The sequence below is a fragment of the Corticium candelabrum genome, unplaced genomic scaffold, assembly GCF_963422355.1.
Source record: "Corticium candelabrum unplaced genomic scaffold, ooCorCand1.1 SCAFFOLD_79, whole genome shotgun sequence".
In the NCBI taxonomy this organism is placed as follows: domain Eukaryota; kingdom Metazoa; phylum Porifera; class Homoscleromorpha; order Homosclerophorida; family Plakinidae; genus Corticium; species Corticium candelabrum.
The window spans coordinates 1-12,500 of NW_026912732.1; the positions used below are offsets into that span (position 1 = coordinate 1).

General features: G+C 41.0%; 4 protein-coding genes across 5 annotated transcripts; 3 read left to right on the forward strand and 1 right to left on the reverse strand.

Annotated features, from left to right (window-relative positions):
- Positions 1 to 1,597: 1,597 nt before the first annotated feature.
- Positions 1,598 to 6,137, forward strand: LOC134198021 (uncharacterized). Its single transcript, XM_062667362.1, has 2 exons — positions 1,598 to 2,024; positions 5,405 to 6,137. Exons 1-2 carry the CDS (start codon positions 1,629 to 1,631, stop codon positions 6,128 to 6,130), a joined length of 1,122 nt encoding a protein of 373 aa, XP_062523346.1. The 5' UTR covers positions 1,598 to 1,628; the 3' UTR covers positions 6,131 to 6,137.
- Positions 6,138 to 6,454: 317 nt separating this feature from the next.
- On the forward strand, positions 6,455 to 8,779 carry LOC134198023 (programmed cell death protein 2-like). 2 transcript variants are annotated; one of them, XM_062667364.1, is made up of 5 exons: positions 6,455 to 6,582; positions 6,792 to 6,958; positions 7,019 to 7,088; positions 7,606 to 7,661; positions 7,726 to 8,779. In XM_062667364.1, exons 1-5 carry the CDS (start codon positions 6,472 to 6,474, stop codon positions 8,405 to 8,407), a joined length of 1,086 nt encoding a protein of 361 aa, XP_062523348.1. In that variant the 5' UTR covers positions 6,455 to 6,471; the 3' UTR covers positions 8,408 to 8,779. The 2 variants fall into 2 exon arrangements, with proteins under 2 accessions (XP_062523348.1, XP_062523347.1); XM_062667363.1 differs by having other exon boundaries at positions 6,792 to 7,088.
- Positions 8,369 to 9,165, reverse strand: LOC134198024 (large ribosomal subunit protein eL30). Its single transcript, XM_062667365.1, has 3 exons — positions 9,096 to 9,165; positions 8,964 to 9,021; positions 8,369 to 8,819 (listed from the first exon to the last, which is right to left on the reverse strand). Exons 2-3 carry the CDS (start codon positions 8,982 to 8,984, stop codon positions 8,484 to 8,486), a joined length of 357 nt encoding a protein of 118 aa, XP_062523349.1. The 5' UTR covers positions 8,985 to 9,021; positions 9,096 to 9,165; the 3' UTR covers positions 8,369 to 8,483.
- A 907-nt stretch (positions 9,166 to 10,072) lies between these two features.
- LOC134198025 (uncharacterized) lies at positions 10,073 to 12,460 on the forward strand. The gene is made up of 2 exons (XM_062667366.1): positions 10,073 to 10,637; positions 11,672 to 12,460. Exons 1-2 carry the CDS (start codon positions 10,224 to 10,226, stop codon positions 12,392 to 12,394), a joined length of 1,137 nt encoding a protein of 378 aa, XP_062523350.1. The 5' UTR covers positions 10,073 to 10,223; the 3' UTR covers positions 12,395 to 12,460.
- Positions 12,461 to 12,500: the final 40 nt, after the last annotated feature.

The window sequence follows — 12,500 nt, forward strand, 5'->3', positions numbered from 1 at the left end:
CTGTGATGTCTCTCTCACTCATTCTAACATAACAGTAACAATGAACGTGTAACTACACAAGACTACCCCACAACACTACCAACATGCCGCTGCCCCTCCCTATTCACTTTCTAACTTTATTCTCACCTTCAAACATAAAACTCTCTTTGCAATTCCTTTTCTCTACAAATTTCGAGCGATTTCTACCCTCCACTCCACGACGTCGCGCCAAGTGCTGCCTACTCAGTCATATGACCTCTCACGATCACGTGTCTGCTTTAGCGCACGTGCCGCTATGTGTAAACAAGAAGCACAAGCTAACAAGATGTTTACAGCGAGATGACAACGTCCATTCATCTGCAGACGCGACGATTTGTGCTTGCAAACCCAAACCTTTGTGATGCACTTTAAATTAAATTATTATACATAATTCCATAATTAATTAATTAAAATAAATGTAATATTATCAAAACATATATTTTAATTTTATTCTAAAAATTTTACATTTACCCTTAAATTGCTCAATACATTCTAAATGTTTTTTATTAATATTTCTAAGAATATTTCTATTTAATAATATTTTTATTAATATTTTTATTAATATTTTTATTAATATTTTTATTAATATTTTTATTAATAATATTTTTATTAATAATATTTTTATTAATATTTTTATTAATATTTTTATTAATAATATTTTTAATAACATTTCTATTAATATTTTTATTAATAAAATTTTCATTAATAATATTTTTAATAATATTTTTACCCTAATATTTTTATTAATATTTTTATTAATATTTTTATTAATATTTCTATTAATATTTTTATTAATATTTTTATTAATATTTTTATTAATATTTCTATTAATATTTTTATTAATATTTCTATTAATATTTTTATTAATAATATTTTTATTAATAATATTTTATTAATAATATTTTTATTAATAATATTTTTATTAATAATATTTCTATTAATATTTCTATTAATATTTTTATTAATAATATTTTTATTAATAATATTTTTATTAATAATATTTCTATTAATATTTCTATTAATATTTTTATTAATAATATTTTTATTAATAATATTTTTATTAATAATATTTTAATATTTCTATTAATATTTGCTGTCGTGCTCAACCAGATCAGTCTGGTTTGTAAAGTCTATTACAAGTACCGAAAGCAAACCCTGCTTCAGAAGTACTTAGACCATCACGGCTGTCTAGAAAGAAGACATGACTTTACGAAGGATCCGAGTAGATCCCAGAAGCACTGTTTTCTGTAAGTACTGCAGGTTGTGATGACCTGGAATAATGTCCAGCCACCGTGCAATACCTGCGCTTTTTATTATTATTAATATTTCTATTAATATTAATATTTTTATTTAATAATATTTCTATTAATATTTTTATTTGATAATATTTCTATTAATATTAATATTTTTATTTAATAATATTTCTATTAATATTTTTATTTGATAATATTTCTATTAATATTAATATTTTTATTTAATAATATTTCTATTAATATTTTTATTTGATAATATTTCTATTAATATTATTATTATTATTTTGTGCAGAGCCGTATGCGCTTACCACGTCCGGCTGCCGGACTCCTAGGCACTTCGTATTTACTAGACAGAGGATGACGCCACTCACAAAGCGAGGTGCCACAGTTTTGCTTTTAGTCGCAATTGCCATCGTTCTTTGCGCTTTTTTGTATTCTAACACGTATGACAGAAGTGAAACAGAAAGATTTGGTGAAGTGAGACTAGCTCCTACAATCAGACGAGTACAAAGCCAGAGATATGCAGAGAACAAGACTTCTCGTCGTCTCAGTGGCGGCGCAGACAAGCCTCGCAACTGTGTCAACTATAGACCATTCATTAACCGCTTGAAATTCTATCCGCCAGTTGTGGTAACGAAATCGATGTTTAGCAAAGTGAAACGACTCGTTTTCTTTATTGGACATCAGAGGAGTGGATCTAGTCTTATTGGGAGGCTCCTGGACGCGCATCCTCACATCACAATTCCTCACGAGGTGTTCAGCATAATTAATTTTTACTTTTTTTGTTTTCATTATCTGCTCCAATACCGGCAACAAGGGTATCATATGGTTTGCTAATGGTTCGCATGCTCATACTGTAGGATATGTAACCATGGTGACGTGATGTGACGTGCTGAGGTGGTATACGAATTGGAAGTATCTTGTTGCACAATTGCGGTACAATATCTACGTCATTATCACCATCTATAGGTGATTGTGAAGGTTGCATATCACGTGACCATGGTATAATTAAATTTGTGGTATTATTTACGTTTATAATAATTTTTATCTGGGTAAATGCATGCTCGCTAGAACACAGTGGCAGAACTCTGGCCATTTGAGAGAAAAACCAGAGAAAAGGTTTGGCCTGTCCAATGAGACTTGGGCCTACTTTTTGAGCTTAGACTAGACTTTATACATGATACATAGATACATAGATACAGACATACATACATATTCATATATACATAATCATACATACATACATACATACATACATGTGAGATGGCATGTCCACTGATAACAGTGATGACTCTCTTTAGTGTCCTCTGTGTCTCTGGTGGGATTTAACACCTGCTTTTGAACGGCATCCCTTTCCACAAGATTGACAAACAAATGACTTGTTGGTAGGAACAATTTGCTCTTTCCGTTTCTGACGTTGAGCTTGAAGATGTCTAATATGATTTTCTTCAAACTGTTGGAGTGATGAATGGCAGAGAGATCTCCAGTTTGTTCTATCACTGGATAGTTTCTCAAAATGCAGGAAGTCAATCCCACAAGATTTCATATTAGCCTTGATAGAATCTTTATAACGTAATTTAGGACCACCTTGATGACGATGGCCCTGTTCCAGTTGACCAAAAAGGAGTTGTTTGGGAATTCTATCATTAGGCATTCGAGACATGTGACCAGCCCAGCGAAATTGGCATTTCATAACAAAAGATTCAATGCCACTGATGTTGCAACGAGATAACACTTCTGTGTTGGGTATATAGTCAGTCCACTGGATTCCACATATGCGGCGTAGACATCGCAGATGAAAACTCTCCAAACTTTTGAGGTTACGACGAAGAAGGGTCCATGACTCGCAAAAATTCCAAGAAAAACAAAAAGCGACACAAAAGAGAAACCTGCACGTGGAATAGATTAAAGTGAATAAGGGATGTGCATGCCCAGATCCACTCTCTCGTCTTGAAATGCCTTCTATCCACTGGGGCTAGTAATAGCAGCAAGTAGAAAAGCAGAACAAGATGCAGTGGCTTGCCAGAAACACGTTTCGGTCTGTGCAACTGCCAGAAAAGTATGCCACATTACCCTGCTGGAGTGCCTGATTCTTGCTGTAACTGTGAATGCCAGCCACACCAGACTTCCAAATTTACCATCACATTTTGCAGAACTTACAAAACAAAGACAGTAGCATATTGGCTTAATGCTCCTATAGCTGTAGATTGTCACACCACTGAGTTGCATTTGGCACTGAGGTTTTTTAATTGGCGGCCAGTACTCGCCATGGCATAATGTCGTTATAAAGCTTTGTGAGCTTTTCATTGAGACAAAGGCGCCACCCCAGACTCACTCACGCTCTGCTAACACTACCGCTGTTGGTCCGCGACTGCTTATTCGTCAGGGAGTACCCTGCTTATATCGCAGCTAACCTTTATATCTAAAGGCTGTTCCACTATCCGCCACCAGTGGACGCGCCCAGTAGCAGACAGCTCTGCCTTGGGACATACATACATACATAGATACATACATATTCATATATACATATTCATACATACATAGATACATAGATACAGACATACATACATATTCCAGGGTTCTGCCCATGGTGGTCGACCAGCAGTCGACAAACACCAACCATCACTCCACATGTTCCCAACCACCACTATGTATTTACCGACGCGTAAAATGCTAGGTATGTTAATGCCGTTTGGTATGTACCTATGACCGACCAACTTGCTAGGCCACGGTGTAACACGTGATCGCTGATGAGGTAAATACGTGACCCGATGTCATTTTTCGTGATCGACCTGATAGGCAACGGCATAACACGTGATTGCTGATTGAGGCAAATACATGACCGGAAGTCAGTCTCTTTCTCACGCTCTTCTAATTGCTCTGTCTAATTGCATTCAAGCTGCAAAGGAATGGCACTCGGAGGGTTTGGCAACTTTGCACTGTAGTGCTTCTTCACTTAGCTTGTGTTTTACTTGTTCCAATGGATGGCAGATCTGGGCAACATAGGCTGGGCAACATAATTCCCCGACTGTTGACAGAAATTGCACCTTTCGTAGTTTACTCTTTCAGATCATGGACCATCAACAGTGCGATATGTTCTGTTTGGCACTTTCTTGTCTGCTTTGCAACAATGTTTGATTATCTGGGAGTTTGCTCTACTTCTTTCCCCGGATATCTGAATAGGAATAAACCACGCCCCTTAATGCAGTGGATACCTGACCCCACCACTCTGAAAACCCTGGGCAGAACACCGATATTCATATATGCATATATACATACATACATACATACATACATACATACATACATACATACATTTTTTGGTTTGTACATACATACATGCAAGAGCCCTTAAGGCCCAGGTTCAATACTGCAAGTACAATCTAAACTCAGTTACTATATGTCATCATGTTCTTTTTCATCTTTGCTGCCTGGGAGTGCTGCTGCCGCTGCTGCTGCCTCAGCAGTCACTCCATCATGTCACCAGGTACGTCCCACTCGCTGCACTTCACACTTCATACTTCACACTTCACACTTGCTGGACAGAACTGACACTCCGGAGAGTGAGGCATTGTATGTTAGTTCCTTGCCCAAGGGAATTTATGTATGTGGCCCTCCCGCACTCAAACTCTAACCCAAAGGTCCCGGATGTTGCCAATCTCCAACTGCACACTCTAACCAATTGAGCCACTTTTTTGTACATACGTACATACAAGAGCCCCTAAGGCCCAGGTTCGATACTGTAATCCCTATTCTGCAATCTAACACTACTGTACCAGAAGTCACTATCAGAAGTCACTATGATGTACTTCACACTTGCTGTACTTGCTGTAGATACTTGCTGTAGACAGAACCTGACACTCCGGAGAGTGAGGCAATTGTATGTTGGTTCCTTGCCCAAGGGAATTTATGTATGTGGACCTCCCGCACTCAAACTGACCCAAAGGTCCCGGATGTTGCCAATCTCCAACTGCACACTCTAACCAATTGAGCCACATACATACATACATACATACATACATACATACATACATACATACATAGACCAATTGTCTATCAGACCAATTGTCCATAAACACTGATCTGTGATATACAGTTCCAACATCGTCTCACCTTCGTATCTCTGTGTTTAGTTTGACGTATTCAATCATTGGTCATCTCAACCCAAGTTGAGAGACCAAACAGCACTCTTTAAAGCTTTATACGGGGCGAGTGCCAAAAAGATGTGGGAAGTGAAGCAAACAGTGAAATATTACGGTCAACACAGGATCTGTTCAGCGGCCTTTGCCATTATTCCCAACCAGTGGCAAGGCAAGTGCGATCAATATCTCGAAATAATTGGTGACAAGAAAGCCAGCGCGACGGCCGACGTTTTAGCATCACATCCGAACATTTTACACCAAATGCAGTCGAAGCTAAAACTACCGATGGTGTTCATCTACGCGATTCGTCACCCGCTGGATATGATTGCCACACAAGTGATGAGAGCAGCCAAAACCTACGAGCATTATGCCCACACAAAGAGACAATATAATAACACAAAACTGTTGCGGAACTATGTTAAAAAGTTTGAGACGAGAGTCGCTGCCATACAGCAGTGGATGGAATCAGAATGGATTAATGTATTGCCTGTATACAATGACGAGATGGTACGTAATCCCAAAGTTGTATTGAAGGAGATATGCTCTTTTCTACAAATCACCTGCTCAGCGGACTATATTGACAGTTGCAGCAAGTTTGTATTTTCCGACATGTCGAGAACTCGTGACAATGTTTATTGGTCGAGTGGGATAAAACGGCAAGTAGTGAGGATTGTTAAGAGGTATAAGTTGCTTTCGAGATATCAATATGACTTGTAGAGAGTGATTGGGTGTTTATGTGGAAAGATATTGATTGAGTATTACACACACACACACACACACACACACACACACACACACACACACACACACACACACACACACACACACACACACACACACACACACACACACACACACGTACACATGCACGCACACACACGCACATACACACACACACGCACGCACACACATTTATCAGTCTCACACGTCCGCAGCAGCGTTTCTTCACGCGATCAATAATTTTCCCACAGCGGACATCACCATTTAACGCACGCTAGACAAAAGCTACAGCAACGTTGATATCAACTAATCAACTTTCTAGAGTTGTGTCACACTAGATGACGTCTCCCGATGCGTCTGTGCCTGTGCAGCTGGGTGTCGTTGGCAGGAGAGTGTGCGTAGAAAAAGACGACACTGGATGGTGGGTGAGCAAAATCGGAGGTCAGCCGGTGAGTGTCAGTCAGCAGCTTCCAGCAGACTGAGGTAGTACAGTCTGCATAATATAATTTTTAATAATATATTCTAAGTATACTAGGAGTATGCGTGGAGATATTGATATTAATACATACTGTTTATTTGCATAATTTACCAAATTGGTATAACTTAGTATATTAAAACAAAATTGATATCAATTAATTCGTGTTGTCTTTTTCTGAAGAATTATTTTGCCCGACCTCCAGATGTCGACCTCATTTGTTGCAGAAGATGTCAACATGGATTAACATTGATTGTGCAACTCTATTGTCCCATAGAGGGATCCAAGAACCACAGATTGCTTCATGTATTTGCATGCCTGGCCACAACGTGCCAGGGCCACAGTGAGAGGTTTTATTTCTGTTGCATTTTGTGTGGTTTGCTGCTATCGAGGTGCTGCGTGATTATTAGCTGGTTAGTGTTGAGATCAGAGATGTTTGAATTTTCGGAAGAAAAGGATACACAGGAGATGTTCGATGAGGTATTGACATGGAATCACACACACACACACACACACACACACACACACACACACACACACACACACACACACACACACACACCACACACACACACACACACACACACACACACACGTACACGTACATACACACACACACACACACGTACACGTACATACACACACACGTACACACACACACGTACACACATACACACACACACTTGTACACACACACACACACACTTGTACACACACACACACACACACTTGTACACACACACACACTTGTACACACACACACACACTTGTACACACACACACACACACTTGTACACACACACACACACTTGTACACACACACACACACACACTTGTACACACACACACACACACACACACACACACACACACACACACACACACACACACACACACACACACACCACGTTTCATGGTCAGACTGCAATTGCATGAAACAGCTGTACACGACACGTAACAAAAATCTATTCATAACGTTGTCTGCAATGTCTTATAGGATCAACAAAAAGGTCATGCCAGCGACTGGTCTGAACTTGCTGATGACTGGGATAAGTGCGATCAACACTATCCATGCACCATAGCCACACCGTGATTGATATCTTTGCATTTGTATCAGTGACACGAGTGAAAATCAAGGCGATGCAGACGAAGATGACTTACAGCTATTCGAGGCTGCATTAGAACGCAGACAGGAATGGAGGACAGAAGCACATAGTCCAAAGGTTGTCAGAGAAAAATGCACAGCAATAGACTGCAACCGCGAACTCGAACTACACGTACCAAGTTTCTACATCGATGCAATGCAAGAACGCTACTCTTGCAAAAATCCGACTTCTCACGAACTGGAGCTCATGAGCAACTACGAAATCGAACACGGAATCAACCCGCAGCAGATGGACGTTCGGTCAACGTCGGGAGACGACACGGAATACTACGAGAAGGCGGCACCGGCCCACGGTGACAACGCATTTCAAAAATTCTACAAACGCATCGAGTGCTGCCCGCATCAGTGTCTTAGATACATACGGACAGGATCGCCTCTCTGTATTAGTAACCGACCCGAGCAGCAACCGCCGAAGGAAATCCCTTTGTGTGGATCATGTCGAGGCACTCGGGTTTTCGAGATGCAACTGATGCCGGCGCTCGTTCATATAATTCAGAGGAGCAGCTCGCTTGTAGAGAACCTCGAGTTCGGGACCGTTCTCGTGTACACATGCAGCACGAGCTGTTGGAGTCCACCCGATCAGACCGAGTCAAACTTCAGAGTCGAATATGCGTTCGTTCAATCAGAAGACTGACGATTCCAATACCAATATGTAAACATTCTTTAAACCTACATTTGCAGAGCGCATTACAACACGCCAACGGTTCAGTTCATGACGCCTTCTCTGCCGCCTGTTCGGATGGCATGGTCCGGATGATGTCGGAATCTCCCGGATCAGTGATGCTCAGAGTGCACACCCGGAAGTACTTGCCGCACGCCGTTCCCAACTCGATGTTGTTGCCCGTGTAGTGATGAACGCCCGTCTTGGCCAGCATCGCATAGTACTCTATCTCGCTCTTTCGCAATGGCGGACAATTGTTGGCCAGAATGACGAGCTTCGCCTTGCCCTGACGCAACGTCTTGAGCGTTTCTCTGTATCCTAGTTTGTACTTGCCACTTTTCATCACCAATGCTAGTCGAGAGTTAATACTCTCCATCGCCTTTTTCTATGAGTAAACAACAAGAAATACCACGTGGTATCCTAAGGGGGCCCCTCTATTGCTAGTGTTTGTGTAAAGTGTAGGCAGCATGTGGAAAATCGTGTGAATAAGTAGAGGTGCTACCGTGATGTGTAGAAAGTAAGAAATTACCTGCTTTTTTGATGCCACCATTTCGGCTGATCTAAGCTACTTCTGTCGAGTCCTTTTACTAAATAGGTCACAATACGAAGTTCAGCTGTACAAGTAAACAAAGAAGAACGCGAATTTCGAGTGAAAACGTACCTTTCTGTCAGACCAACCGAGCATGCGCAGTAGTTCACAATGAATAATCCAATAGGCAGGGTACGCAAGGCGATCGGCCGCGCTGAAAGCCTGGGTACTCGAGGCATATCTCTGTAGATTAAACGGCTCGGCTCTGTCTGCAGTGTGTACGTACAACGGACCCATAGCAATGGACTTACTAGCTTAGGATATAAATGCGAGGAACACCTCTAATTAATTGCTGAAGTCTCACTTACATCAAGGAATTTTAGTTGGCAAGACGCCTAAGACATTATCCAGATTGACGCCTAATGCACGTAAGCCAGATTGCACAGGTATTGGCCGGTATATTCAACATATTGATAGAACCTAAGAACAAACGGGCCATTGATTACCAACCGACAACAGGATGTGGTCGCTGTTAGCCACTCCCTATACACTCATTACCATTTTACTTAATCGCAAATATGTATGGTTAGTAGATGCATACACACGATCTCGACTATTGAGGTCATTCTTGAGATTATGATCGCACATTTGTAAACCGCTATTTATTACAAATCGTTGTTTCGAATTCCCGATGTTAAGTACTTAGAGCTTCCTGCTGCACGGCATGCGCATGAGCTCGACGCCATAGCGAAACCGACCGCATTTCCGACAGACAACCACACACGCATCTAGAGACAGGAAGCAGTGGCGTCGTCGGAGCTGCAAAATTAAGGAGATCAGCTGTTAGAATCTCACTTTCTTGTCTAGTGACTAAGAGGCCACACCCATTTCCTACTACTTGTAGTGTACTACTACACAGGAGCATTCCCAGTTGCCCGGATTGCATAGCGACGTCACTGCTTGAAGTAGAGCAAAGAAACAAAGCCACTATACACGCGGTTAGAGGTTAGCAGCGCCTCTGTACTATCCTAGTGATTAATACGCATTGCGTAGGTGCAACTTCCTGATTAGGTCTGAACTTGAGTGGCCGATTTATCTCCCACTTTGCGGGCAGAGATAGATATCTACAAAGGAAGTGACGTTTCTAACTCAACTTTAGGTTCTTCAGGAAGACAGAACGCCGAGCGTGTGTCTAACAAGCAAACGATTAGAATCGACGGTCCACTTGGTCACGTGTTCACGTCTGGAGAGAACGACGCCATGATCGTCCATTACCGCACCATCTCGCTTATAATTCTCGTCGGACTCGCAACGACTGCATTGCTCAACACTCTGTCTACAAAATACAGTCGAGAATTCGTCGCTCAAGCGACTAGTATTCGTTTATCTAGAGCTACGACCTCTAGCGGCAGCGCAATACCACAGGGGAGTACTAAAGCTTCTGTGCTCAGCAATACATCACGTCGGACTACTGGTGATGTGTGTAAACATGCCGAACGCGCATCTGCTAATAGAATGAGATATTTGAAGTTGCATCCGCCGTCGTTTGCGACGACAAGAGAGATGTTCAGACCCGTCAAGCGACTGCTCTTTTTTATTGGCCCGGCGAGAAGCGGCTCGACCCTGATGGGAAGGCTACTGGATGCTCATCCACACATTACAGTAACCAACGAGGTAATTGTTGTACTGTTTAAGTATAAGTACATGTATGAGTTTGGTTGTATTTTTTCTATGTTTAAATTTAGTTGTGATTTGATTCTGCTTGTACTATCACGTAAATGCATGAGGGTGACTGTGTAGCCTGACTAATTCACATGGAAAATGAAGGTAGATTGTATACTGGATGTGCTTATTCTAAAAATACACTTGCAAAGGGTAAGTAGGTTGTACTGGATGAGTTTATTCTAATGAGTCTGGAGCTGCTTCTGTTTGAATGGGAGGGCACTTGAATGTACACCGTTCAGACAGCAATGTTTATTTAGGATATACATATTTACAGAGTACACAGACACACACACACACACACACACACACACACACACACACACACACACACACACACACACACACACACACACACACAGGTATGCACAGACAGACAGACAAACAAACAGACACAAGCTGCCTGGAGGCTCAGTAGTCAACGTTGTCCCACTGGTAATGAAGCATATTGGATCATGAGGAGAAGAAGCAAGAATTTTTTGTAAAAACCGCAGCATTTTCATCAGCTGAAGCAGGAAGACCTAATGCTGCAGACTTTTTAGACTTTGGGAAGAAAAGATTCTCTCTGTACAATTACAGAAGGTCAATGAACATTAGTCTAGCTGTATTGCTGTAGCTCTTGACAGAATTGTATCAGAGTTTGATGTAAGAAATAAATGATTTTTGACAGACAGACAGACAGACAGACAGACAGATTGTTTTATTGATTTTAAACTTCAAGATACAACAGGGTAATCTTCATACAAATCCACCTCAGACAGACAGACAGACAGACAGACACAGACAGACAGACAGACAGACAGACAGACAGACAGACAGACAGACTTCAAATTCTCTACCTTAACAATTTTCTTTGTCACAAACCAATCACATATACCATACCTATCTATACAAATCTATCTGTGCCACATGCGTAACCTACAGTGTACACCACTGTAGGAGTATATTGTATCTACTGTAACTACAATGTTATCTACTTTCTTTAGTTTGATTTATTCACTCGCTGGCCATCCGAGCCTAAGCTGTGGGACAAAAAGAAACTCTTCACTAATTTGTACAAAGAAAGTGCCATCGCAGCATGGCTAGGCATGAAAGCACTCAACCAACAAAAATACAGAGGATGTTTTACCGCATACATCAGAGTCCCTTACCAATGGCAAGGCAAGTGTGATGGCTACTTGGAAGTAATCGGCGATAAGAAAGCACAAGCCACTCTAAGAGCAATTCAGGCTAACAGTAAGATTGTTGATGAGATACAGTCAAAATTGGGACTTCCGATGTCGTTCATTTACCCTCTTCGACATCCGTTGGATATGGTCGCTACGCACGTATTACGAGAGACTGGCAAGTATGAAACGTACAGTCACACAAACAAACAGCTCTACAACTTACCAAAATTGAAATCAGCTATTCATCACTTCAACAACTTAACTAAGGCCATCCAGGACTGGATGGATTCGAAAATGTTGGACATACTGCCTGTGCACAACGATGACTTGATCTATGATACTAAACGAACATTGGAAACTGTGTGTGGGTTTTTGAACGTCACATGCACGTCAGACTACATCGGAAACTGTGGCAAGGTTATTTACAAGGAGAGTTCGAGAACGCGCGACAACGTCTACTGGCCGCCTGATCTCAAACAGCAACTGCTTAGTATAGTCAAACAGTACAAAATTCTTGCAAGATATGAAAAAGATTTCTAATTGTTACACTTGCCTGTAACATACTACCTATACTACACCTGTACTATATAAAATTCGTCAACTGAAGGTGTGCTTACATGCTCGCTTCCACAGCTATGAGCCCTAT